This window comes from Salmo salar, chromosome 14, assembly GCF_965601325.2.
Source record: "Salmo salar chromosome 14, fSalSal1, whole genome shotgun sequence".
NCBI lineage: Eukaryota > Metazoa > Chordata > Actinopteri > Salmoniformes > Salmonidae > Salmo > Salmo salar.
Window position 1 is genome coordinate 65,090,599 of NC_138304.1, and position 27,928 is coordinate 65,118,526.

Genomic DNA, 27,928 nt, shown 5'->3' on the forward strand with positions numbered 1-27,928 from the left:
CAGCATTCCTAACCTAGCCCACAATGTCTGCTGTGTGGATCTATTTTGAAGTTTCAAAGGAAGATAACAAGAAGGTCATATGCAACATTTTTGCTGCTATTATTTCCCGAGGAGGGGAGAAAGTGATATTTTTCAATACCAGAAATGTAATTACTCATTTGAAAGTGCATCACCCCCAGACTTTCAGCCACTACTTAGAACAAAAGCAGAAAAAAATTAGGCATACACTTCCAACAAGTTCAAGTCGAGCAGTCATTTGAAAGAATAAGACAATTTCAGCGAGACAATCCATTGACGCCAAGATAATAGAATTCATTGCCCTTGACAATCAACCGTTCTCTGTCGGATGATGTTAGCTTTCGCTGATTGGTCGAGCACCTCGAGCCCCGGTACACACAACCAAGTAGGCGCTATTTTTCAGGTGTTGCCCTACCGGAGATACAGTATTGTTGAAACGCACATCCATGAGCTACTTGCTATGGGCGTTACTGCTATTAGCTTCACAACTGACGTTTGGACCAGCGATGTCAGCCCCATGAGCATGCTGAGTCTGGCAGTACAGTGGGTCGACAAGGATTTCGTACTGAGGAAAGCCGTATTGCGTTGGTCAAGAATGTGCTGGTTCTAATACCGCTGCTGCCATTTCAATGGCATTTGAGAACATGTTTGAAACTTAGAAACATGAACACATTCCTAGCTCCATTCGAACAACTGACTGGGAAATAAGCTCATCCACTGCGTCTGCAGCAGACGTGATACCCTCTGTCATGGCATTGGTATCAGGTTTTTTGGCAAGGAAAATATCAGACATCGGTATCAGCCAAAAATGTCAGTGCAGTGCAGCCCTAGTAACTACGTAACATTTCGTGTCACCTTATGTCACGGTGTGAAAACAGTTTTCATTGGCACACAAATCCAAAATAATGTATTCATTGCAAAATCGAATGCTTCTTTACCTTGATAATTAAAACCTAAATCGATGCTGTCATTGTGGTTCTTCAATAATTATGCAGAGTTTTTGTTGGATGCGCATTTGGTGTCCATCTGATTAGTTGCGCCGGGATATTTTCACATGTCATCTGAATGACTGTTAAGTGGCAAACAGCTGTTATGATGGCGCATGCGGTGCAAGAACAGCCCAAGTGCTGGGGAAAAAAAGGTGTTCGCAAGGAATGTCAAGAATATTTTGGTGTCTCATTCGTTGAAGACAGTTTTGATCATCTGTTGTTGTCTGCTTGATTTACAGCAGGGTCTCGATAGATTTAACAGAGAAAGCATCAAGGTAATGAGTTCATGTTTTTGTGCCTCAATTGTATAGGATAGACTATTGCGCACAACCCAACGCTATTCATATTAAATATTCTAGATATAATGACAAATGACATAGCCTAGTGGGCTTATTCATAATATAATCTGGTAATGAAATAACATGACCAATACATTTTGTTTTCCATGTTACACCTGCAATTTTAAACAATACAAGGGGCTTGAAGTACTTGAATTTGGAGCTCAGAAATTACTGTACAGTAATTGGCCTACCATGAAAATGTTCTCAATTTGGTGACAATTTATACGTTTTCCTGCTCCCTTTTGTTTGTTTTCACACCACTTCAATTGAAGGCTGTTGCACTACTCTGTTGTGGTAAAATCACTTGTGGTTATTATGAGGATGACAACATCTGTTGGTCTCATCTTGGCTTTCCATACAAATCCTTCCATTAAAAAGGAACCTTTTTTATCACTTTCTCATTATAAAAACAGCGATGGTGAGATTCAAATGTTAAGATTACAGCAATTCATGGCTTCATTATGTGTGCCTGCTTTGGCCACATACCGTAATTTCCGGACTATTAAGCACACCTGAATATTAGCCGCACCCACTGAATTCTTAAAGTATTATTTTGAACATAAATAAGCCGCACATGTCTACAAGCCGCAGGTGCCTACCGGTACATTGAAACAAATTAACTTTACACAGGCTTTAACGAAACACGGCTTGTAACAAAAATAAATAGGCTTTAACGAAACACGGATTATAACAAAAATAAATAGGCTTTAACGAAACATGGCTTGTAACAAAAAAAATTATAATTAGCAGTAAGCTTTAGTTGTCTTTTTGCACTGAGTCAATTCCTCACGCTGCTGTTTCCAACGACTTATCATCGACTCATTAAGACCAAGCTCCCGTGCAGCAGTTCTATTTCCTTTTCCAACAGCCAGATCAATCGCATTCAACTTGAAAACTGCATCATATGCATTTCTCCGTGTCTTTGCCATGATGAGGGTGACAAAATGACTACCGTAATCAGAATGATGGGAAGTTTGAGAAGCTCGATTTAATCTAAACAGTAAACAAAAAAGTTGTTTGACCTTAACCCGTTCGGCAATTTCATTGGTCTAATGAAAGCTTCATGCCGCCAAAAAACTGAGCACGTCACAGAATGTGTTTTTTTGGGGGGAAAAAAATTGGAAAGCGGGAAAAATCCATATATTAGCCGCGTCATTGTTTAAGCCACAAGGTTCAAAGCGTGGGAAAAAAGATGCGGCTTATAGTCCGGAATTTACGGTAGGCTACAAAAATCACCATGCATGCATCCAATCTATTTAAGGTGTGTTTGTTAATCCAATCTGGAGTACCAGAGTGTGCTCTGGGCATTTGTAAATTCAGAGCGTTGTCAGATTGTCCGTTCGTAAATTCAGAGCGTTTTGCTCTCGGAGCGTTCAGAGCGCACACTGGATGCTCTGGCCGAGGAGTAGGGTTGGTCCAAGCATTCTGACCTCAGAATGGCAGTCAAGCACCCAAGCTAACTGGCTAACGTTGGCTAGGTTAACGGAGCAAAATACAGAGAGATCCTTGATGATAACCTGCTCCAGAGCGCTCAGGACCTCAGACTGGGGCGAAGGTTCACCTTCCAACAGGACAACAACCCTAAGCATACAGCCAAGACAACACACAGGGGTGGCTTTGGGACAAGTCTCTGAATGTCCTTGACTTGAACCCGATCGAACATCTCTGGAGAGAGCTGAAAATAGTTGTGCAGTGACGCTCCCCATCCAACTTGACAGAGCTTGAGAGGATCTGTCAGGTTGGAGAAGAATGGGAGAAACTCCCCAAATACAGGTGTTCCAAGTTTGTAGCGTCGTATCCAAGAAGACTCAAGGCTGTAATCGCTGCCAAAGGTGCTTCAACAAAGTACTGAGTAAAGGGTCTGAGTACTTATGTAAATGTGATATTTCAGTTTGTTTATTTTTTAAATGGAAAAACAAAATCAGATTTTTATTTTTTTTGCTTTGTTGTTATGGGGTATTGTGTGTAAATTGAGGAGGGGGGAAAAAAACTCCATTTTAGAATAAGGCTGTACTGTAACAAAATTTGGAAAAGTTTGAGGGGTCTGAATACTTTCCGAATGCACTGTATGTTGAATAGGTGGGCCAATTTGCACATTGGAATTGCATGTACAAATGTCGAACTGCATGAAAATCCTTAATTTTTTATTTCAAACCATTTTGACATTTTGATCACAATGTCACACATTGGCCCCATTTTCTTTATAGAAAGACCTTAATATGCTACAGTACTTTACAAACTGTTCGTATACACCCTTTTAAAGAGACCATTTTCAATGTAAGGCTTCTCAGTAGATAAATAGAGATTTTACACAATGTAGAAACCCAATTACCGTTTTTTGTATCAATTTAGCTTTGTAATAAACAAATCTTTACAGGGTTACATAATAGTTTCTGGGGTGCATGTGCTTCAAAAATAGCTAGAATTTATATAGTTCATATATATATGTGTGTGTGTGTGTGTGTGTGTGTCAATCAATTAAAAAAATTAAAAAAATTCTGGTGCTCCTTTATTTTATATTGTGCTCCTAACACCAGTGATTCCAATGATTTTTGTTTTATTTAAGAGCGCAACAGTGTGTGCTGGCTTTTGTCACAGCCCAGCGCTGCAATACCTGCATCTTAAAGTAGGTGTGCTGATCTAGGATCATTCCCCTTGTCTTATTAATTATGATATAAAATGCAAAACTGATCCTAGATCAGCACTCCTATTGAGACATTATGTAAATATGGGCCCTGTTCAGGAGGATGTAACAATACAGAACTTTCAGATGGCAATCATGTCATTTGTACAATTTCTGTGTCAGATATGATAGGGAAATGTCAGCTCTATTAATTATATTTATATCTGCAACATAAAGTACACCACTGAATACACCCCTGATTTAACCAAATAATGATAATAATAATAATACATTTTGTTTTAAGAGCTTTTCAAGATGCCCAAAGTCACTTTACATACGCCATGAAATCAGCAGGATAAAAAACAAAATCACATATTAAAATAAGTATATAAAAGTACACTAAACAGGATAGATTAATCATGGAGATATTCATCAAGACCCTGGTTAGTTGAAGTATCAGGTGGGTTAATGCTGGGTTGGGACGAAGGCTTGCACTCCCAGGACCAGGGTGTATAACACTAGATCAATATCAATACATGGCTCTTATGTGACTGAATGGTGCTTAAATATCAATAATTGATAGGCTGCTACTGTACTTTCCCTCTCTCTATTCCCCAGGCTTTAGTGATGAAGGTTGGTATGGACAGCATCATGGCCAGCTACTTTGCCCTCTTTGAAGTCATCAATCACTCCTTTGGTAAGACCATTCATCTGTTTTATTCATACATTTTTTTGGAGTCCACAGCTACTCCATGTACCGACCCCTTTACCTTTCACCTTTACTCTTCTGATCAGTACAGTTGCATCTCAGTAGTCTAAAGTGGCTTCCTTCCATTCAACTGCACCGATCTGAAACGACGGGAAGGAGACGAGGAAGTGAAACCTCTCTAGTCTATTGAGAGTTTGTAGACTACTATATTGTTTTAAGGGTATGGAAATAAATAGGCTGCCCCTCTCCATCTTTCCCTAGTGCGAAAACTGGCCCCCAACGAGTTTCCCCACAAGCTGTACGTGCAGAACTACACGTCAGCCGTGCCGGGCACCTGTCTGGCCCTCCGCAAGTGGCTTTTCACCTCTCAGGAGGAGGAACTTCTCAGGGACAACCCGCTGGCCATCCACTATTGCTTCCACCAGGTAAGGGCTCCCTCTTGATTATTTATGCTTTTTTATTGAGGAAAGATATTTATATATATATATTTATATATATATATATATATATATATATTTATATTTATTTATATATATATATTTATATTTATTTATATATATATATATATATATATATTTATTTATTTATATTTATATATATCTTTCCTCAATGCGTTTGAGCCAATCAGTTCTGTTTTGACAAGGTAGGGGTGGTATACAGAAGATGGCCCTATTTGGTAAAAGACAAAGTCAATATTATGGCAAGAACAGCTCAAATAAGCAAAGAGAAATGACAGTCCATTACTTAAAGACATGAAGGTTAGTCAATACGGAAAATTTCAAGAACTTTGAAAGTTTCTTCAAGTGCAGCCGCATAAACCATCAAGCACTATGATGAAACTGGCTCTCATGAGGACCGCCACAGGAAACGAAGACCCAGAGTTACCTCTGCTGCAGAGGATAAATTCATTAGAGTAACCCAATAAATGCTTCATAGAGTTCAAGTAACAGACATCTCAACATAAACTGATCAGGGGGGACTGTGTGAATCAGGCCTTCATGGTCGAATTGCTGCAAAGAAACCACTGTTAAAGGACACCAATTAGAAGAAGAGACTTGCTTGGGCCAAGAAACACGACCAATGGACATTAGACCAGTGGAAATATGTCCTTTGGTCTGAAATTTTTGGTTCCAACCGCCGTGTTTTTGTGAGACGCAGAGTACGTGAACGGATGATCTCCGCGTGTCAAGGCACACTTAACCTCTTGGGGCTAGGTGGGACGCTAGCGTGCCACCTGTGGTGCACTCCATCAACAGCAGGTGCATTTCAAGAGCGGCAAATTTGAATCCAAATAAATGTCAAAATTCACATTTTTCAAAAATACAACTATGTTACACCATTTGAAAGATAAACATCTCCTTAATCTAACCACGTTTTACGATTTCAAAAAGGTTTTACGGCGAAAGCATAAATTTAGAGTATGTTAGGACAGTACATTTACAAGAGTTGTGTGTAATGTTTTGTCAAGTCAAAGACAGGGTCACCAAAACCATAAAACCAGCTAAAATGATACACTAACCTTTTACAATCTCCATCAGATGACACTCCTAGGACATTATGTTAGACAATGCATGCATTTTTAGTTCTATCAAGTTCATATTTATATACAAAAACAGCGTTTTACTATGGCATTGATGTTGAGGAAATCGTTTCCCTCCAATAACCGGCAGTCAAGTCAGCGTCACAAATTAAATAATTAAAATTAGAAAACATTGGTAAAATATTATATTGTCATTTAAAGAATTATAGATTTACATCTTTTGAACGCAATCAACTTGCCAGATTTAAAAATAACCTTACTGGGAAATCACACTTTGCAATAATCTGAGCACTGTGCCCAGAAAAATACGCGTTGCGATACAGACTAGACGTCATGTTGGGGAGATCTAAAATCGAAAATACTATGTAAATAATCCATTACCTTTGATTCTCTTCATCAGATGTCACTTCCAGGTATCACAGGTCCATAACGAATGTAGTTTTGTTCAAAAAAGCTCATCATTTATGTCCAAAAATCTCCGTCTCGTTAGCACATGATGTAAGCCAGCCGGACTTCTCGTCATGAACGAGGGGAAAAAATATATTTCCGTTCGTTCAAACATGTCAAACGTTGTATAGCATAAATCATTAGGGCCTTTTTTAACCAGAACATGAATAATATTCAAGGTGGACGAATGCATAGCCTTTTATAACGTATTGGAACGAGGGTACCCAACATGAAGTAGCGCGCCAGGTGTCTAATGGGACATCACCGTTCCATGGCTCTTGTTCGGTCAGATCTCCCTCCAGAAGACTCAAAACACTTTGTAAAGGCTGGTGACATCTAGTGGAAGCAATAGGAAGTGCCAAAATATTCCTAAACCCCTGTGTTTTTCAATGGGATAGGTTTAAAATCAATACAACACATCAGGTATCCACTTCCTGTCAGAAAATGTCTCAGGGTTTTGCCTGCCAAATGAGTTCTGTTATACTCACAGACACCATTCAAACAGTTTTGGAAACTTTAGAGTGTTTTCTATCCATATATAATAAGTATATGCATATTCTAGTTACTGGGTAGGATTAGTAACCAGATTAAATCGGGTACATTTTTTTTATCCAGACGTGCAAATGCTGCCCCCTAGACCCAACAGGTTAACCAGCATGTCTACCACAGCATTCTGCAGCGATACGCCAGTCCCACTAAGCCCAAACCAGATGGGATATCATTTGGTTTTCAACAGGACAATGACTCAACACACCTCCAGCCTGTGTATGGGCTATTTGACCGAGAAGGAGAGCGATGGAGTGCTGCATCAGATGACCTGGCCACCAAAATTTGAGATGGTTTGGGATCAGTTGGACCGCAGAGTGAAGAAAAAGCAGCCAACAAGTGCTCAGCATATGTGGGAACTCCTTCAAGACTGAAAAGCATTCCAGGTGAAGCTGGTTGAGAGAATGCCAAGACTGTGCAAAGCTGTCATCAAGGCAAAGGGTGGCTACTTTGAAGAATTTAAGACCTGAAATATATTTTCATTTGTTTAAAACTTTTTTGGGTTACTACATGATTCTATGTTATTTAATAGTTTTAATGTCTTCACTATTATTCTACAATGTAGAAAATAGTAAAAATAAAGAAACCCTTGAATGAGTAGGTGTGTCCAAACTTTCGACTGGTACTGTATATTATTATTAATAATAATATTATTATTATTATTATTATTATCTGGGTTACTGTATTCAGGGCCTAAAATGTACGTTTTTATTTTTAACTGTTGCAGGTAGATGGATAAAAAAAATCTACCAGCCACTCAGATTTACCAGCCAAAATACTTTTAACCAAACTGTCAGTTGAGACAAAATATTCAGCTGCCCCTTTAAGGGCGGGAGGTTCCCGTGATAACGGGCGATGAAGTTGTCAAGTGTGTGTCTGAGATTTGGGATCTGACTAGGCTGAAGCAGCAGACTCAAACTAACATTGAAATACAACCGAGCTTGTGAACAATGTAAATAGCCAAGAAAATCTCGCTTTGTAGACTTTCCAGTAAGTTAGACCAACTTTTATGCCTGTGTGCAGCGCCTCCAAAAATGAATCGATCAGTACTTCATTGTGTGCACAGTTACCCAGCCAGGCAGTGTTGCTGCGTGAGGTGGAATATAGGATTTGTATTTCTTTGTGCGATTAGCAGCTACAGTATGAAACAAAACAGCAGAATTACTTTTTAAACATTTACTGCAGCATTTTCTTGCTAGAAAATCTCAACTCGCACATGTGCACATACTTGACTTTTGACTTTATTTGTTGTGCGAATGTAAAGAGCCCTTCAAGTTTACTACCCTCCACGTGGCTGGTGAAAAACATTCATACCTGAATCTATCCCCATTTGGCAGGTGGCAAATGTTAATTTTATGCTCTGCTGTATTACTGGTCCTGAGTCAGTGTTAGGCTACTGTATCCGTGCTCAGTTTCAATGATATTACCGCCCACTACTGCTTCCCAGTGCCACTGCTCTGATGTCAGTGCCTGATTAGATTAAATGTGGTCTCTAACAAAGCCTCTCTCTGTCTCTCTGTCTCTCTGTCTCTCTGTCTCTCTGTCTCTGTGTCTGCTAAGGCATTGGATGACGTGAAGAAGGGATTCATCAAAACAGAAGACACTTCTTACCAGCTGACGAAACTGGCAGAGCAGCGCAAGATGGCCATGGTTAGTCCCTTTTTCTAGTCTCTCGTTTCTATTCTCTTCCCATTGCCAGTGGTCCTCTGTAGCTCAGTCGGTAGAGCATGGCGCTTGCAATGCCAGGATAGTGGGTTTGATTCCTGGTACCACACGTACGTAAAATGTATGCATGCATGACTAAGTTGTTTTCGATTAAAGCCCCTTGATAACCAGCGCACTTCTTTCTGTATGTTGTAAAAGCGTTACATGGTCACGGCCCATTGTCACGAGAATTTTTTTCCCAATGGTTGAACTCAACTATCACTCAAGCTTTGTCTATTTCCCCAGAGGTCGTAAATCTCCGGTTTAATAAAGAATTAGACAAAGTCTCAGATTCTGCAATAGATCAAAGACTTCAAAATGAGAACACAATCCTTTTATAACATACACACACACACACAAATGAACTCACATGTGTAGAAACTCCACCTCTCTAACACATAGTTTTTCATTATCTTCTGCAAGACTAGCCATTTCTAACAGTTACTCCCCTACCTAGGTTGGGGAGGCCTCTTTCCTGTTATTGGTTTCAGAGTTATCAGAAGTCGACAGTTCAGTTGGCCTTGAATGTCTCAACTATACCCAGCTCATATTGCGAAATAGTAACACAATGTCCTAGTCACACACATTATTGAATTATGACTAACACATTTCATACAGTTATATGGTTTCAGGGTGGAATACTTTAGTCATTATCTTAAACATACAAATTATTCTATCACCCATGTCATTGCATAGTGCAGAAAATACACGAGAGTTCAGGTGCTTTGCTTTAACAAAGTTAACCATTTTCACTGTAGTGTCCAAAACATCTTTCAAGCTGTTAGGCATTCCCTTGGCAGCAAGAGCCTCTCGGTGGATGCTGCAGTGTACCCAAGTGGCGTCGGAAGCAACTGCTTCCACGCGCGTTACCACTCCACTATGTCTCCCTGTCATGGCTTTTACGCCATCAGTACCAATACCAACACATCTTGTCCACCAAAGTCCATTTGATGTCACAAAGCTGTCCAGTACTTACAAAATATCCTCTTCTGGTTTGCAGAAAAGGATGTGTTCCTTAATTGACCCCCCCATAAGCATAACAGACATATACCAGGAGCTGTACCAGGCCCGCCACGTCTGTTGACTCATCCAGCTGTAACGCATAGAATTTACTGGCTTATATGCAAAGCAGTAATTGTTTCGAAACATCTCCTGCTATGTCACTGATGCGTCGTGGAACAGTGTTGTTTGATGAAGGAATTGTCTGTATAGTTTTTTTGGGGCCTTTTCACCCAGCATTGTCCCAGCCAGATCTGCGGCAGCAGGAAGAATTAAGTCCTACGCAATAGTATGGGGCTTGCCTGTCCTAGCCACTCGGTAGCTCACCATATAAGACGCTTCTAGACCCTTCTTATTAATGGTATCTGTTGCTTTTATACATGTCTTAATTCTCGCTCAAAAAACTCCCATGGCTTATTTTTCAAATTGCCATGTTTTGTTTCTAAATGTCTGTGCAAGAGTGGTTTCATCGAGTTGTGAGAGTACTTTTGCACATATAACACACTGTGGCTGAGGAAAGGCACTACTCCCAATATAAGTGAACCCCAAATCAATGTAGTTCTCATCATGCTTGCTCCGCTCCTCTGTTGTTCAGTGCTTTCCTGGGTAAGGGGGCAGTAGCTCTTCGGCTGCAACAGATTCACAATTGTCAGTGTCCATGCTAGCTGGGCTAACAACATGTAGAATTACTGATGCTAGTATGTGCTCGTGGAAGCAGAACAACTTGTCGTCGACAGGTGCAGGTGTGGTACTGCTAGTAGTAGCAGTACTATCAGTAGAGCTGTTATGTGTCTCTATGGACACGGGCCTTACTTTTTTAACCATTTATCAATTTTCGAGCAAACGGAATGAGCAGCACCTACGTTTGGCTACATAAGGACCCGTAGTGGAATTCCCGTGAAAGCATAACGCTTAATGTGATTGGATGTTAATTATTTTACTAGGCTACCTGTATTTGACATTGATGTTATTTTGCTGAACACTAGGTGGTTTAATTTTATTTTTAGCAGTGAAACAAAGCTACTCTGGCGCGAGAGGAAAAACCTCACCCAAATTTATAGCTCCGTTGGAAAATATAAATGGACTGTTTGAAAATGTGAAGATTATAAAAAATGTGAATCACATTTTTATTTGGCGTACCCCTAACGGCATTGCGCAGTGCCCAGTTTAGGAATACCTGATGTATAAGGTTTTCAAAAGTGAAAACATTTGAAAAGGGGAAACTATTTAATTTGAAACACTATGTTCCCTATGCACTTTCAGGATTTGTTGCAAAAAATTGTTGTTAAAAACGTGTTTTTTTTTTTTTTAAATGTCATAGTTAAATTGACATTCTAAAAAAAATATGACTTATTTCATGTAAAGAAGTATTCAACATTATTTGACATTAAGTTTTATAAGTCGCAGTATAATAAAAAATAAAATTGAAATCCACGTATGACTGGATGACCCCTCATTTTGAATGACTGTCTACAACAGGGCTGCCCAATCCTATTTCTGGAGATCTACTGTCCTGTAGGTTTTCAGTCCAACGCTAATATAGCGTATCTGGTTCAGCTAGTTAATGTCTTGTTGAGCAGCTAGTTAGTAGAATCCAGTGTGTTAAATTAGGGTTGGACTGAAAACCCACAGGACGGTAGATCTCCAGGAAGAGGGTTGGGCAGCCCTGGTCTACAACTTCTGTTAAAAAAAAGGAAAACCATATAACATTTTACAGAAATGCATTTTTTTCTCGTATAGACTCAGCTGACCCTTGTTTACACAATAACATAATTTAATTGTAAGTTAAATAACAGTAGCGAGGCTTTATACGGACGGTACCGGTACAGAGTCAATGTGCGGAGGCACAGGTTAGTCGAGGTAATTGAGGTAATATGTACATGTAGGTAGAGTTGAAGTCACTATACAGAGAATAGCAGCAGTGTAAAAGAGAGGGGTGTGTGTGTGTGTGTGTGTGTGTGTGTGTGTGTGTGTGTGTGTGTGTGGGGGGGGGGGGGTGCAAGTAGTCTGGGTAGACATTTGATTAGATGTTCAGGAGTCTTATGGCTTGGGGGTAGAAGCTGTTAATACATCTAGACGTTCCGCTAGCGGAACACCACTCCAATATCCAATGATAAGGCGTGGTGCGAAATGCAAACTCCTCAAATCCGAAAACTTCCATTTTTCAAACATATGACTATTTTACAGCATTTTAAAGACAAGACTCTCCTTTATCTAACCACACTGTCTGATTTCAAAAAGGCTTTACGACGAAAGCAAAACATTAGATTATGTCAGGAGAGTACCCAGCCAGAAATAATCAGACACACATTTTTCAAGCTAGCATATAATGTCACAAAAACCAAAACCACAGCAAAATGCAGCACTAACCTTTTCATCTTCATCAGATGACACTCCTAGGACATTATGTTGAACAAAACATGCATGTATTGTATAATCAAGTACATATCAAAAACCAGCTTTTTACATTAGCATGTGACGTTCAGAACTAGCATTCCCACCGAACACTTCCGGTGAATTTACTAAATTACTCACGATAAACGTTCACAAAAAAACATAATTATTTTAAGAATTATAGATACAGAACTCCTTTATGCAATCGCGGTGTCCGATTTTAAAATAGTTTTTCGGTGAAAGCACATTTTGCAATATTCTGAGTAGATAGCTCGCCATCACAGGCTAGCTATTTTGACACCCACCAAGTTTGGTACTCACCAAACTCAGATTTACTATCAGAAAAATTGGATTACCTTTGCTGTTCTTCGTCAGAATGCACTCCCAGGACTTCTACTTAAATAACAAATGTTGGTTTGGTTCCAAATAATCCATAGTTATATCCAAATAGCGGCGTTTTGTTCGTGCGTTCAAGACACTATCCGAAGGGTAACGAAGGGTGACGCGTGGACGCGTATCGTGATAAAAAATGTCTAAATATTCCATTACCGTACATCGAAGCATGTCAAACGCTGTTTAAAATAAATTTTTATGCGATTTTTCTCGTAAAAAAGCGATAATATTCCGACCGGGAGACGTCCTTTCCGTTCAGACTCAAAATCTAAAATGGACTCTTCACGTGCATGCGCGCGCCCGTCTCATTGTTCTCAGATCGACCACTTACCAAATGTGCTACTGTTTTTCAGCCATGGGCTGCAAAGTCATCATTCAACGTTCTGGCGCCTTCTGAGAGCCTATGGGAGCCTTAGAAAATGTCACGTTACAGCAGAGATCCTTTGTTTTGGATAGAGATGACAAAGAAGGCCAAGAAATGGTCAAACAGGGTACTTCCTGTACAGAATCTTCTCAGGTTTTGGCCTGCCATTTGAGTTCTGTTATACTCAGACACCATTCAAACAGTTTTATAAACGTTGGAGGGTTTTCTATCCAAAGCTAATAATTATATGCATATTCTAGTTTCTGGGCAGGAGTAATAACCAGATTAAATCGGGTACGTTTTTTTTTATCCGGCTGTGAAAATACTGCCCCCTATCCATAACAAGTTAAGAAGCCTTTTGGACATAGACTTGGAGCTCCGGTACTGCTTGCCTTGCGGTAGCAGAGAGAACAGTCTGACTAGTGGCTGGAGTCTTTGACAATTTTTAGGGCCTTCCTCTGACACTGCCTGGTATAGAGGTCCTGGGTGGCAGGAAGCTTGGCCCCAGTAATATACTGGGCCGTACGCACTACCCTCTGTAGTGCCTTGCGGTCGGAGGTCGAGCAATTGCCGTACCAGGCAGTGATGCAACCAGTCAGGATGCTCTCGATGTTGCAGCTGTAGAACCTTTTGAGGATCTCAGGACCCATGCCACATCTTTTTAGTTTCCTGAGGGGAAATAGGCTTTGTCGTGCCCTCTTCATGACTGTCTTGGTGTGTTTGGACCATTCTAGTTTGTTGTTCATGTGGACACCAAGGAATTTGAAGCTCTCAACCTGCTCCACTACAGCCCTGTCGATGAGAATGGGGACGTGCTCGGTGATCCTTTTCCTGTAGTCCACAATCATCTCCTTAGTCTTGGTTACGTTGAGGGATAGGTTGTTATTCTGGCACCACCCGGCCAGGTCTCTGACCTCCTCCCTGTAGGCTGTCTCGTCGTTGTCGGTGATCAGGCCTACCACTGTTGTGTCGTCAGCAAACTTAATGATGGTTTTGGAGTCATGCCTGGCCGTGCAGTCGTGGGTGAACAGGGAGTACAGGAGGGGACTGAGCATGCACCCCTGGGGAGCTCCAGTGTTGAGGATCAGCGTGGCAGATTTGTTGCTACCTACCCTCACAACCTGGGGGCGGCCCGTCAGGAAGTCCAGGATCCAGTTGCAGAGGGAGGTGTTTAGTCCCAGGTTCCTTAGCTTGGTGATGAGCTTTGAGGGTACTATGGTGTTGAACGCTGAGCTGTAGTCAATGAATAGCATTCTCACATAGGTGTTCCTTTCGTCCAGGTGGGAAAGGGCAATGTGGAGTGCAATAGAGATTGCATCATCTGTGGATCTGTTTGGGCGGTATGCAAATTGGAGTGGGTCTAGGGTTTCTGGGATGTGTTGTGAGCCATTACCAGCCTTTCAAAGCACTTCATGGCTACGGACGTGAGTGCTACGGGTCTGTAGTCATTTAGGCAGGTTGCCTTTGTGTTCTTGGGCACAGGGACTATGGTGGTCTGCTTGAAGCATGTTGGTATTACAGACTCAATCAGGGACATGTTGAAAATGTCAGTGAAGACACCTGCCAGTTGGTCAGCACATGCCCGGAGCACACGTCCTGGTAATCTATCTGGCCCCGCAGCCTTGTGAATGTTGACCTGTTTAAAGGTCTTACGTCGGCTACGGAGAGCGTGATCACACAGTCGTCCGGAACAGCTGATGCTCTCATGCATGCCTCAGTGTTGCTTGCCTCGAAGCGAGCATAGAAGTGATTTAGCTCATCTGGTAGGCTCGTGTCACTGGGCAGCTCGCGGCTGTGCTTCCCTTTGTAGTCTGTAATAGTTTGCAAACCCTGCCACATCCGACGAGCGTCGGAGCCGGTGTAGTATGATTCAATCTTAGCCCTGTATTGATGCTTTGCCTGTTTGATGGTTCGTCGCAGGGCATAGCAGGATTTCTTGTAAGCTTCCGGGTTAGAGTCCCGCACCTTGAAAGCGGCAGCTCTACCCTTTAGCTCAGTGCGAATGTTGCCTGTAATCCATGGCTGATTGTTGGGGTATGTACGTACAGTCACTGTGGGGACGACGTCCTCAATGCACTTATTGATAAAGCCAGTGACTGAAGTGGTGTATTCCTCAATGTCATCGGAAGAATCCCTGAACATGTTCCAGTCTGTGTTAGCAAAATAGTCCTGTAGTTTAGCATCTGCTTCATCTGACCATTTCTTTATAGACCGAGTCACTGATGCTTCCTGCTTTAATTTTTGCTTGTAAGCAGGAATCAGGAGGATAGAGTTGTGGTCGGATTTACCAAATGGAGGGCGAGGGAGAGCTTTGTACGCGTCTCTGTGTGTGGAGTACAGGGGATCTAGAATTTTTTTCCCTCTGGTTGCACCTTTAACCTCTCTCGGGTATGTGGGACGAAATCGTCCCACCTAGTCAACAGCCAGTGGAATCCAGAGGGAAAAAAACCTTAAAAATCCTATTACTTCAATTTCTCAAACATATGACTATTTTACACCATTTTAAAGACAAGACTCTCGTTAATCTAACCACATTGTCCGATTTCAAAAAGGCTTTACAACGAAAGCAAAACATTAGATTATGTCAGGAGAGTACCCAGCCAGAAATAATCACACGCCCATTTTTCAAGCTAGCATATAATGTCACAAAAACCAAAACCACAGCTAAATGCAGCATTCACCTTTGATGATCTTCATCAGATGACACTCCTAGGACATTATGTTATACAATACATGCATGTTTTGTTCAATCAAGTTCATATTTATATTAAAAAAACAGCTTTTTACATTAGCATGTGACGTTCAGAACTAGCAAACATACCGAAAACTTCCGGTGAATTTACTAAATTACTCACGATAAACGTTCACAAAAAACATAACAATTATTTAAAGAATTATAGATACAGAACTCCTTTATGCAATCGCGGTGTCAGATTTTAAAATAGCTTTTCGGCAAAAGCACATTTTGCAATATTGTGAGTATATAGCTCGCGATCACGGGCTAGCTAATTTGACACTGACCAAGTTTGGCATTCACTAAACTCAGAATTACTATAAGAAAAATTGGATTACCTTTGCTGTTCTTCGTCAGAATGCACTCCCAGGACTTATACTTCATCCACAAATGTTGTTTTGGTTCAAAATAATCCATAGTTATGTTCAAATATCCTCTGTTTTGTCCGTGCGTTCAGGTCCCTATCCGAACGGTGACACACGGACGCATGTCGTGACAAAAAAATTCAAAATATTCCATTACCGTACTTCGAAGCATGTCAAACGCTGTTTAAAATCAATTTTTATGCGATTTTTCTCGTAAAATAGCGATAATATTCCGACCGGGAGACGTTGTTTTCGTTCAAAGACTGAAAGAAGAAAATGGACTCTTCACGTGCACGCGCGCACCCGTGTCATTGTTCTCAGATCGACCACTATCCAAATGCGCTACTGTTTTTCAGCCAGGGACTGCAGAGTCATCATTCAACATTCTGGCGCCTTCTGAGAGCCTATCGGAGCCTTAGAAAATGTCACGTTACAGCAGAGATCCTCTGTTTTCGATAAAGAGGCTATAGAAGGCCAAGAAATGGTCAGAGAGGGCACTTCCTGTACAGAATCTTCTCAGGTTTTGGCCTGCCATATGAGTTCTGTTATACTCAGACACCATTCAAACAGTTTTAGAAACTTTAGGGTGTTTTCTATCCAAATCAAACAATTATATGCATAATTGGGCAGGAGTAATAACCAGATTAAATCGGGTACGTTTTTTATCCGGATGTGAAAATACTGCCCCCTACCCTAGAGAGGTTAACATGTTGTTAGAGATTTGGTACAACTGATTTAAGTTTCCCTGCATTAAAGTCTCCGGCCACTAGGAGCGCCGCCTCTAGGTGAGTGGTTTCCGGTTTGCTTATTTCCTTATACAGCTGGCTGAGTGCGGTCTTAGTGCCGGCATCTGTCTGTGGTGGTAAATAAACAGCCACGAAAAGTATAGCTGAGAACTCTCTAGGCAAGTAGTGTGGCCTGCAATTTATCACAATGTACTCTACTTCAGGTGAGCAAAATCTAGAGACTTCCTTAGATTTCGTGCACCAGCTGTTGTTTACAAATATTCACAGACCGCCCCCCCTCGTCTTACCGGAGTGTGCTGTTCTAGCTTGCCGGTGCAGCGTGTATCCCGCTAGCTGAATATCCATGTCATCTTTCAGCCACGATTCCGTGAAACATAGGATATTACAGTTTTTGATGTCCCATTGGTAGGATATTTGTGATTGTACCTCATCTAGTTTATTGTCCAATGATTGCACGTTGGCGAGTAATATTGACGGTAATGGCAGCATTCCTAGTTGCCTTCTGCGGGTCCGGACGAGGCATCTGGCTCTTCGTCCTCTGCGTCGCTTCCTTTTGCGAATAATTGGGATGTCTGCCCTGTGGGGTGTTTGGAGAATATCGTGTGAGTCCTGCTTGCTGCTGTTGTTGTTGAAAAACTCTTAGTCTAATCCGAGGTGAGTGATCGCTGTCCTGATATCTAGAAGCTCTTTTCTGCCGTATTGGTTAGGAGACCGTAAAACGGCGGCCATCTCCTCCGGCGCCATTATAAAACTGCTACTGTTAGAGGGTCCAGTTACATTAGACGTTATTGTTATCATATCGTTTTCTTCACTGCATTGTAGGCAAAAGACCATGCTCATAATCATTAGTGTTTCGCGTTGCTACTGTCTAATAACGGATGTAAAAAAAAAGAACGATAGCAAAAATGTGTTATGTAAAAGAAATGTCATACTCCACATTTAGGGGGGCCACAAGGGGGTCCAAAATTGTTGTCACAGGGGCACCGGCCCCCCTTGGCCCCTCCCCAGAACCGCCCCTGCCGAGATGCTCTTAAGCTGAAGGGCTCAGGCTCTCTGATCATTGACTTCACATCTCCTTCATAGTAGAAGGTGATGTCTGGCACAGAGGGCTATTCTCAGTCAATTTACCTGGTAAAATAAGGAATAAATAAATTAATGTGTATATTGAATGCGTATGTGCCTGTTTGGTGCCTACTGTGTGGTTGATGGCGGTCTATCTTGTCTGTCAGTACCTGAGTCTGCTGCGCTCCTGTGAGGGCTACAACGAGGTCATGTTCCCCCACTGCGCCTGTGACTCCCGGAGGAAGGGCCATGTCATCACGGCCATCAGCATGCACCACTTCAAACTGCACGCCTGCACAGAGGATGGCACGCTTGAGGTGAGTGAGATTGGAGTGTGTGTGTATACACTGACTTCTATTGTGTGTGCCGTGCTTCTCTCACATACAGAACAAAAGGGAAAAACATTTGAGTGTATGTCTGTGTATACTCTGGCTCATACTCTGTGTATGTACTTACCATTCTCTCTCCCGCCCCATCAGAACCAGGTGATAGCGTTTGAGTGGGTGGAGATGCAGCGCTGGGACACTGACGAGGAGGGCATGGCGTTCTGCTTTGAGTACGCCAGGGGGGAGAAGAAACCTCGCTGGGTCAAGATCTTCACACCATACGTGAGTTTACAATAAACAGACAAAATACACAAGGACATCTCCCATAAATCACTGCTTTAATATGTTCAGCCATCAATGAGCAATTCTCCTTTGCCAAGATAATCCATCCACCTGACAGGAGTGGCATATCAAGAAGCTGATTAAACAGCATGATTGTTACACAGGTGCACCTTGTGCTGGGGACAATAAAAGGCCACTCTAAAATGTGCAGTTTTGTCACACAACATAATGCTACATTTGTCTCAAGTTTTGAGCGAGAATGCAGTTGGCATGCTTACTGAAGGAATGTTCATCAGAGCTGTTGCGAGATAATTAAATGTTCACTTCTCTACCATAAGTCGCCTCCGATGTTTTAGAGAATTTGTCAGTATGTCCAACCGACATCACAACCGCAGACCATGTGTAACCACGCCAGCCCAGGATTTCCACATCTGGCTTCTTCACCTGCTGGATCGTCTGAGACCAGCCAGCTAGACAGTCTAGCCACCCAGACAGCTGATGAAACTGTGGGTTTGAACAAACCGACTTTAGCGGGCAAATGCTCACCTTCGATGGCCACTGGCACGCTGGAGAAGTGTGATGTCAACATTGTGAACAGAGTGCACGATGGTGGGGTTATGGTTTGAGCAGGCATAAGCTATGGACAACAAACACAATTGCATTTTATCGATGGCAATTTTAATGCACAGAGATACGTGAAGAGATCCTGAGGCCCATTGTCGTGCCATTCTTCCGCCGCCATCACCTCATGTTTCAGCATAAAGCACCTCCCCATGTCGCAAGGATCTGTATGAAATTCCTGGAAGCTCAATGTCCCAGTTCTTCCATGGCCTTAACCTCTATGGGCTAGGTGGGACGCTAGCGTGCCACCCGTGGTGCACTCCATCAACAGCAGGTGCATTTCAAGAGCGGCAAATTTGAATCCAAATAAATGTCAAAATTCAAATTTTTCAAACATACAACTATTTTACACCCTTTGAAAGATAAACATCTCCTTAATCTAACCACGTTTTACGATTTCAAAAAGGTTTTACGGCGAAAGCATAAATTTAGAGTATGTTAGGACAGTACATTTACAAGAGTTGTGTGTAATGTTTTGTCAATTCAAAGACGGGGTCACCAAAACCATAAAACCAGCTAAAATGATGCACTAACCTTTTACAATCTCCATCAGATGACACTCCTAGGACATTATGTTAGACAATGCATGCATTTTTAGTTCTATCAAGTTCATATTTATATCCAAAAACAGCGTTTTACTATGGCATTGATGTTGAGGAAATCGTTTCCCTCCAATAACCGGCAGTCAAGTCAGCGTCACAAATTAAATAATTAAAATTAGAAAACATTGGTAAAATATTATATTGTCATTTAAAGAATTATAGATTTACATCTTTTGAACGCAATCAACTTGCCAGATTTAAAAATAACCTTACTGGGAAATCACACTTTGCAATAATCTGAGCACTGCGCCCAGAAAAATACGCGTTGCGATACAGACTAGACGTCATGTTGGGGAGATCTAAAATCGAAAATACTATGTAAATAATCCATTACCTTTGATTCTCTTCATCAGATGTCACTTCCAGGTATCACAGGTCCATAACGAATGTAGTTTTGTTCAAAAAAGCTCATCATTTATGTCCAAAAATCTCCGTCTTGTTAGCACATGATCTAAGCCAGCCGGACTTCTCGTCATGAACGAGGGGAAAAAATATATTTACGTTCGTTCAAACATGTCAAACGTTGTATAGCATAAATCATTAGGGCCTTTTTTAACCAGAACATGAATAATATTCAAGGTGGACGAATGCATACTCTTTTATAACGTATTGGAACGAGGGTACCCAACATGAACTCGCGCGCCAGGTGTCTAATGGGCCATCATCGTTCCATGGCTCTTGTTCGGTCAGATCTCCCTCCAGAAGACTCAAAACACTTTGTAAAGGCTGGTGACATCTAGTGGAAGCAATAGGAAGTGCCAAAATATTCCTCAGCCCCTGTGTTTTTCAATTGGATAGGTTTAAAGGTAATACAACACATCAGGTATCCACTTCCTGTCAGAAAATGTCTCAGGGTTTTGCCTGCCAAATGAGTTCTGTTATACTCACAGACACCATTCAAACAGTTTTAGAAAATTTAGGGTGTTTTCTATCCATATGTAATAAGTATATGCATATTCTAGTTACTGGGTAGGAGTGGTAACCAGATTAAATCGGGTATGTTTTTTTATCCAGCCGTGTCAATACTGCCCCCTAGCCCTAACAGGTTAATACACGCCAGACATGTCACCCATTGAGCATGTTTGGGATGCTCTGGATCGACCTGTACAACAGCGTGTTCCAGTTCCTGCCAATATCCAGAAACTTCGCACAGCCATTGAAGAGGAGTGGGACAACATTCCAATCAACAGCCTGATCACCTCTATGCGAAGGAGATGTGTCGCGCTGCATGTGGCAAATAGTGGTCACACCAGACACTGACTGGTTTTCTGATACACACCCCAACATTGTTTTTAAGATATCTGTGACCAACAGATACATATCTGTATTCCCAGTAATGTGAAATTAATAGATAAGGGTCTAATTTATGTATTTAAATTGATTGATTTCCTTCTATGAACTGTAACATGCTGACCACACTGCTTGCGTCAAGGTGCGCAAGCATTGAAAAATAAATGTACACATGCATGTTATTCAATCATTGCACCCACACTGTTCATGCGTGCCAATGAGCGTCTGCGTTTCCAAGCACTAAAATAGAAGTCAGTTCTATTTGTGACGCTGAACGCAGTGCAAGTCCTGCCTCTCCCATCTTCTCATTGGTTTATAGAAGCATATTACCCACGTGCCATCTCCTCATTGGTTATACCCACGTAGGTGATTGAAAGATGAACTGAGGTCGGTTCGTTGTGGTAATACACCTTATTATGAAAGTTAGATGCCAATCGTCATATAAAGTCCAAAGAAGGAAAAAGCCTGGGAGGAGAGAACAAGAAACAATTCAGTTGACCATTTTATGTGTGGTTTAATTATCGGAGTAGAGGACCTTGTGTATTTCAGGTAAAATAACAACACAATGTATTTATCCCATGATAAATTAGTTAGCAACGGCAAGCTAGCTAAATAGGACAAATTAGCTAGCTACTACAAGCTTGCTAAATAGGACAAATTAGCTAGCAACTACAAGCTAGCTAGCTAAATTGTCATAAATGTTTAATGCTTTTCGACATGTCCCCAAATGAATATAATTGGTTCAGAGTTTGTTTTGATATTTCAACCTGCGTGTCGAGATCGCGTTTGGTGTGGGGGAACAAAATCAATTGGCGCACGTGGATGCACAGTTTGGGCATGGTGTAACTTGCATTTTTTAGTCTTCCCTGTGGCTCAGTTGGTAGAGCATGGCGTTTGCAACACCAGCATGGTGTGTGCAACGCCAGGGTTGTGGGTTCGATTCCAACGGGGGACCAGTATGAATTGTTTTTATTTTTTTTATGTATGAAATGTATGCATTCACTACTGTAAGTCGCTCTGGATAAGAGCGTCTGCTAAATGACAAAAATGTAAATGTTTTTATATTTTTGTTAAGTGTATGTAGAACAGTTCATTCTAACAAAGTGTGTTTGTCGTCTCCCCAGTTCAACTACATGCATGAGTGCTTCGAGAGGGTCTTCTGTGAGCTCAAGTGGAGGAAACGGGTACGAGTCACACCCTTCCTTCTCCTCCAATACACAACTAATTGCCTGTATCCCAAATGGCACCTTATTCTCTTTATAGTGCACTACATTTGACAAGGGCCCCATTAACCGGTCAACAAACGGTTACATTTTATCCAAACAGTAAAATAATGTGACCAACTGAAAATGTATCAGATCGGGCGGCAGGTAGCCTAGTGGTTAGAGCGTTGGGCCAGTAAACGAAAGGTTGCTGGATCGAATCTCCGAGCTGACAAGGTACAAATCTGTCATTCTGCCCCTGAACAAGGCAGTTAACCCACTGTTCCTAGGCCGTCATTGTTAATAAGAATTTGTTTTTAACTGACTTGCCTAGTTAAATAAAGGTTAACTAAAAAAAGGAAATTATAAAAGCATGTTTCACTACCAGCTTTTTGAGGTGCTCTCACGCTGGCTAACAGGTGACAAGCAATTTAATTCCACAAAATTATGAAAATGTCCCTATAGACTGATGAGCATGACCGGTCAACCATTAACATCCCTAGTTTTCAAGCTAGTTTCCTGCAATTCTATGCATTTTGCCATGGCTAATGCAGTGTTCTTTTGATCAAACATAACAACAAAGTTAATACTGCTCAACTATTTTTTTTTATATAAAAAAATATATATATTCTCCCTGACTGTCTAGCTTTTTTGTTGGTGATTATTAGTTCTTAAAGATTGTAGTATTAAAAAATATATATTGGTCCATTATCTTTTCTACATTATCCTTTTCATAATTTTTTTACTGTTTCGACTTAAGCGACCCACCCAAAGATTACAATGGCAGAACAATTCCATTGTCTTACAATGTTGTTTAAACAAAAAAAGACATGTTTTATTGTCACACCAGATAGGTGAATTGAAATGTGTTGTTTTACAGGGTCAGCCATAGTAGTATGGCGCCCCTGGAGCAAATTAGGGTTAAGTGCCTTGCACAAGGCTCAGGAATTCGAACCAGCAACCATAGTTACTGGCCCAACGCTCTAACTGCTAGGCTACCTACCGCCCTCACCGTTGTAAGAGTTTTAGACAATGGATTTTACAACATTAGGTACTCTAAATGTCCATTTCCCTCTCTCTCCGCCAATAGTTATTTTCTAAAACTCATTCTCCTTTCCCTCTCCACATGTTAGGTTGAAGAGGAGGCCTCTGACAAAGACAACCAGAACTGCAGTAACAACGGTAAGTGTGCTCTGGAAAGCCTTGTTGTCCAACATAAACCACATCAACCGTTCACAATGCTGCTGATAAGAGGCTACTTATTTCACAAGTTTTAACAGTCCACTATACTCAGTGACATGAAAGCTTAAAGCACCCCCGTCCAATATTCCCAGTAGGTAAGAATGAGTGGGAACAGAGCGAAGTTGGTCGTCTCCTTAGGCGAGGTGTACAGGAGCACACATACAGGTGTATGCTTATGAGCATAAAAGAACAGCAGCCATGTGGTCCATATCAAGGTCACTTCCTTCCCAGGCACAAAGATGAATAATCCCAGACTGACAGGTATTTACCCTGTGGCGACTGTCATATAGCAAAGGCAAATGAACAGCAAAGTAATATGAATGGCAAATGCAAAGTGACCAGTAAAGACAAAGTGAACAAAGGTATGTGAATAGCAAAAGAAAGTGAGCAGCAAATGAACAGGAAAGGTAAAGGGCAGCAAGTAACCAGCAAAAGCAGAATTGTAGAGTGGACACTGGACACTATGTCTGCTCTGTTTATAACATCTGCAGCTTCATTGTTAGGAAGGGAAAGTGGTTGAGTTGAACCTGGTTGAGTTGAACCTTCTCTCTATTCTAGAATATCTCCCTGCTCTGGAGACACAGAAGGGATGGCGCCATCTAGGGGGCGAGATCGCTACATCCTAAATACTCCCACCACCAGAACCAGAATCGGTCCACTCACGCCATCACAGCCACAACCGAGATTGACATCTGCAAAAGAAACAAAAAAAAACTAAGAGTACTTAGGCGATCCACTCCCCAAATGACAACTGGAAACTGATTTTAAAATCACACAAACCCAGGAATTCTCAGATAGATGACGAGCAATGAAGGAAAAAAAACATTAATGTCATTACTAGATGTTCATAGAATAGCATATACTTTTTCCTCCATGCATCACCCCTCCGACATGGGGCGGGACACTAGCTGAGTTCTGCCACCCCACTGGTTGAGGAAACAGAACAGTACAGTTCGATTGGTCAATGTTCACAGCAGTCTGCGGCACCATTGGACGAAGAGAACTCCTTAATTCAGCGAGGAAGCCAGCCGACATCTGCGACGTGATTGTGACGGCCAGCTCTGCTGTACGTTTGGTCCGGGCCAATGCTTTCAATGTGCCTCTGGTCTACTGAACTACAAGCTGACATGCTGGGAAACAAAATGGAGGGTGGGCGGGCGGGACACCATTGTCACTGGCAATGGTTTTCCCTGATGCTGGACATTATCAGATGGATTAGGTTTTCTGGATAAGGGGGGATAAGAAACAAAAGGTTATCCGTCAAAAGCTGCAGGCTATAAAAACAGTTGTTGCACAATATAAGCTCCCAGTAATTAGTTGTGTGGTTAACTTAACAAATTAATGGCAGCTTATCTATATGTGTGTGTGCAACTCTATTTTTATAGCCTATAGTTTACTCGCCGTTAGTCAGCACATCTTCTAATTTTTTGGGCACCAGCTTATGCTTTTCAAAAGCATAGGAAACAAAAGTAACTGACTGGAGATGCAAGGGGTTATTGTGTTTTGTTCATAAAAACAATACAGCTATGCTTTAGAAAAACCTGCTAAAGTGATATATTAATATAAGAGCTCAACTAATTCCTTATTCTAACCGTGTGGAAAACTTCCTTCTTGGCTTCTCATTCTTGCTCTATTTTTCACATTTTCTAACCTTTCTAACACACTCTAGTCTAGACTGATGTCTGTTGGCAGTTCACCACCAAAAGAGTGAACATTTTATCACCTTAAAATGTTTGTGGTGATTCAGCAGAAACTCCAAGTTCGGAGGTAAAATTGTGTTTTTCATCAAAGTGGTGTTGCCATCTATTGAAGGAAGTCGGGGTTTGACCTTGTGAACTAAACGTTCAGAGAAACTAGAAACCAGCTATTATTTCCCCCACTCTGAGTATTGATCAGCAAACAGACAGGGATGGAAGTAGTGTGTTGGGTGCAGTGCCTATCGCAGCCAGCAGAGAGCGGTAGAGTACTACTAAAGTACTATGTACTACTGAGTCAGTATTCAGCAGACATGACAGAGATTGCTCCGCTGGGCAGTGTAAATCAACCACTAAGTACTGCTCTACAGTTTGACCATTACCCGTGTGTGTGCACCAGTGTGTGTCTGTGTATAAGTGGGACCATGGCCACAGTTATGATGCACGTTGTCTCTCTGCCCCTCATTGCACCTTGTCTAACCAAACGGTCACAGTATTAAGGTGGCGTGAGCATGCGTCTCCAGGGGCATATTCATTACGCCGATTCTGTTGCAAAACCTGTCTTAAACGGAATGAAACTGGGAGGGACCTACCTGAATTTGGTGGATAGAGATCTATATACTTTCTCTGTTTTGGTTTGGAAACGGTCTCCGTAATGAATAGACCCCAGTGTTACCCTCAGTATTGTTAAGGCAGTAGGCATGATTAGGATGTGATATATGGGGGTTTAGGTTTTGAGGCAGCAGATAAAGACCAGGGCGGAGTCCCAAATCGCACCATATTCCTGATGTAGTGCACCTCTTGATGGCTCTGGTCAAAAAGTAGTGCACTACATAGGCAATACGGTGCCACTTGGGACAGAACACAGAGAGGGTTGTGCAGGGTGACAGCTGTGCAGATAGATGGATGGGAGGCATTTCCCCTAGTGAGCGCCGCCTTGCAGCCTTTTCAAGCTGTGTAAGGTTAGCTCACACCTCTTCTATGCCTCAGCCCCTCTCTCTCCTGTCCCTCTCTGTAGCAGAAACTATGTTTAAATAAAGGATATTACTGAAGTTTGACAGGTGTAACATTTTACCATTCTTAATTGAATGGTTCTGCACTGCTTGCCTTCCGAAAGGAGAATAACCAATGACAAACGCTACACTAGCATTTCCGCTATAAACACCACAGCTGCATTCTGAAAGAAATGCTAAAGATGTGCAATTGAGGTGCTGCCTGTTCGTTTTGACAGCCAGTTTAGAGATGGATGACATAAAGAACGTGTGTGTGATTTTTGAGAGGGGGGAGAGGGACAACGAGCAGGTGTGTGTGTGTGTGTGTGTGTGTGTGTGTGTGTGTGTGTGTGTGTGTGTGTGTCCGTCCGTTCTGCGTGCCAGTGTTCCGTTCTTCCACTCCAGGTTGGTCTGCCATCAGACTAGATGTGGTTGCCTTAGCAGCACTACGCTGTGTGAGCATGCCCAGTCTCGCCCCAGACCGCATAACAAAACTGACTCACTCACTCACTCACCCTTATAACGTATTCATGTTAATGTTCTTTAATGTTTGATGTCGTCGCGATGGTATCTGTTCTTGTGGGGAAAAAAGCCTTTGACAGACTTCGGTCTACGTCCCTAGGCTGTAGCAGGTGCTGTCTGTTGGCTCTCATACCCTGGAAGTACAGGGGCGCATGCATACAAATTCACATACACAGGTGCACACACTTGTATGTGGAGTGGGTTGTCAGTGGTCCATCGTCATGGTTACAGGGAGTAGGAGCCAGTGAGATGCCGGGGATGCTAAGATGTTGTCTTTGTGACTCATTTGTTCCGAGCTTTAATAACGCTAGTCACCTGTGCTTACTTTGCTGCATCTCTATAATGTCAGTTGTAAGAGAGTGATCATGTCTCCCCGATCGAATGTATTTCAAAAGGTCTTTCACCCCTACCTTTTTGTTTGCAGTATTATTAAAAGGTCAGTGTCCTCTGATAGCAGCTTGACACTGTTGTTGTAGATTCAGCCACCACTACATTAATATAAGAGTGAAAAAACGGGGCCACGTTCAGTAGCCAAACTCCTTATTCTACATGTCGGAAGGGGTGTTTGTTCTACATTTTTATATCTGAACGTTCCAAAATGTTTTGCCCTGTTGAAAGCACCCTGGCATTAAAGGATAGCACACGCTTCTTAACACTTGAGCTAGGCATTCTAAACGACTAACTAACATGGTGTAAATGCTGTTTTCCGACTGTTAGCCTTCTTTGTGTAGGTAAAACATGGATTTCTGTTCTTTACGTTTCACATGAGCAGGGCTTTTGTTCCATGTCAAGTACAGTAGGCAACATTAAAACCTAGACATGTTTATATTTTGTCTTCAGCATAACTTGTAAATGATTCCTAAAAATGTCCTTTGGATAAAAATGCACTCTCTCTCAATTGAAAACTTTAATTTATTTCAGCAAATTATTAAAGCTGTGGGAAATCATAGTGTAGTGTCCTAGTACTACTGTAGGGTATTTGGGGAAGCAAGACTAAAGACTAAAACTAAAAACATGAATAAACAACTGATACTGTAACACAAAATGGAACGTTTTTTTATATCTTAAAATATATGAAGGTTTAATAACCAATATAAAAAGGAAAAAATATTACAGGTTTGGAAATGTCATGTAGAGAAACATTGTAACATTATTTTAAATAAAATGATATTGAAGAAAAA

At 41.6% G+C, this 27,928-nt stretch overlaps 1 protein-coding gene across 2 annotated transcripts in view; it reads left to right on the plus strand.

The window, feature by feature from the left end:
• Nucleotides 1–27,928, plus strand: part of snx27a (sorting nexin 27a) — a 48,722-nt gene extending 20,794 nt beyond the window's left edge. Inside the window, exons 6-13 of one of the 2 annotated variants that reach the window (XM_082961082.1) lie at nucleotides 4,590–4,668; nucleotides 4,942–5,105; nucleotides 8,774–8,863; nucleotides 18,142–18,291; nucleotides 18,454–18,582; nucleotides 22,220–22,279; nucleotides 23,431–23,479; nucleotides 23,632–24,075. In XM_082961082.1, the coding sequence (XP_082817208.1) occupies nucleotides 4,590–4,668; nucleotides 4,942–5,105; nucleotides 8,774–8,863; nucleotides 18,142–18,291; nucleotides 18,454–18,582; nucleotides 22,220–22,279; nucleotides 23,431–23,479; nucleotides 23,632–23,786 (876 nt within the window). In that variant the 3' untranslated portion in view covers nucleotides 23,787–24,075. Of the gene's footprint in view, nucleotides 1–4,589; nucleotides 4,669–4,941; nucleotides 5,106–8,773; nucleotides 8,864–18,141; nucleotides 18,292–18,453; nucleotides 18,583–22,219; nucleotides 22,280–23,430; nucleotides 23,480–23,631; nucleotides 24,076–24,097 lie in introns of those variants that run through there. The other variant, XM_014142099.3, reaches the window with a different exon arrangement.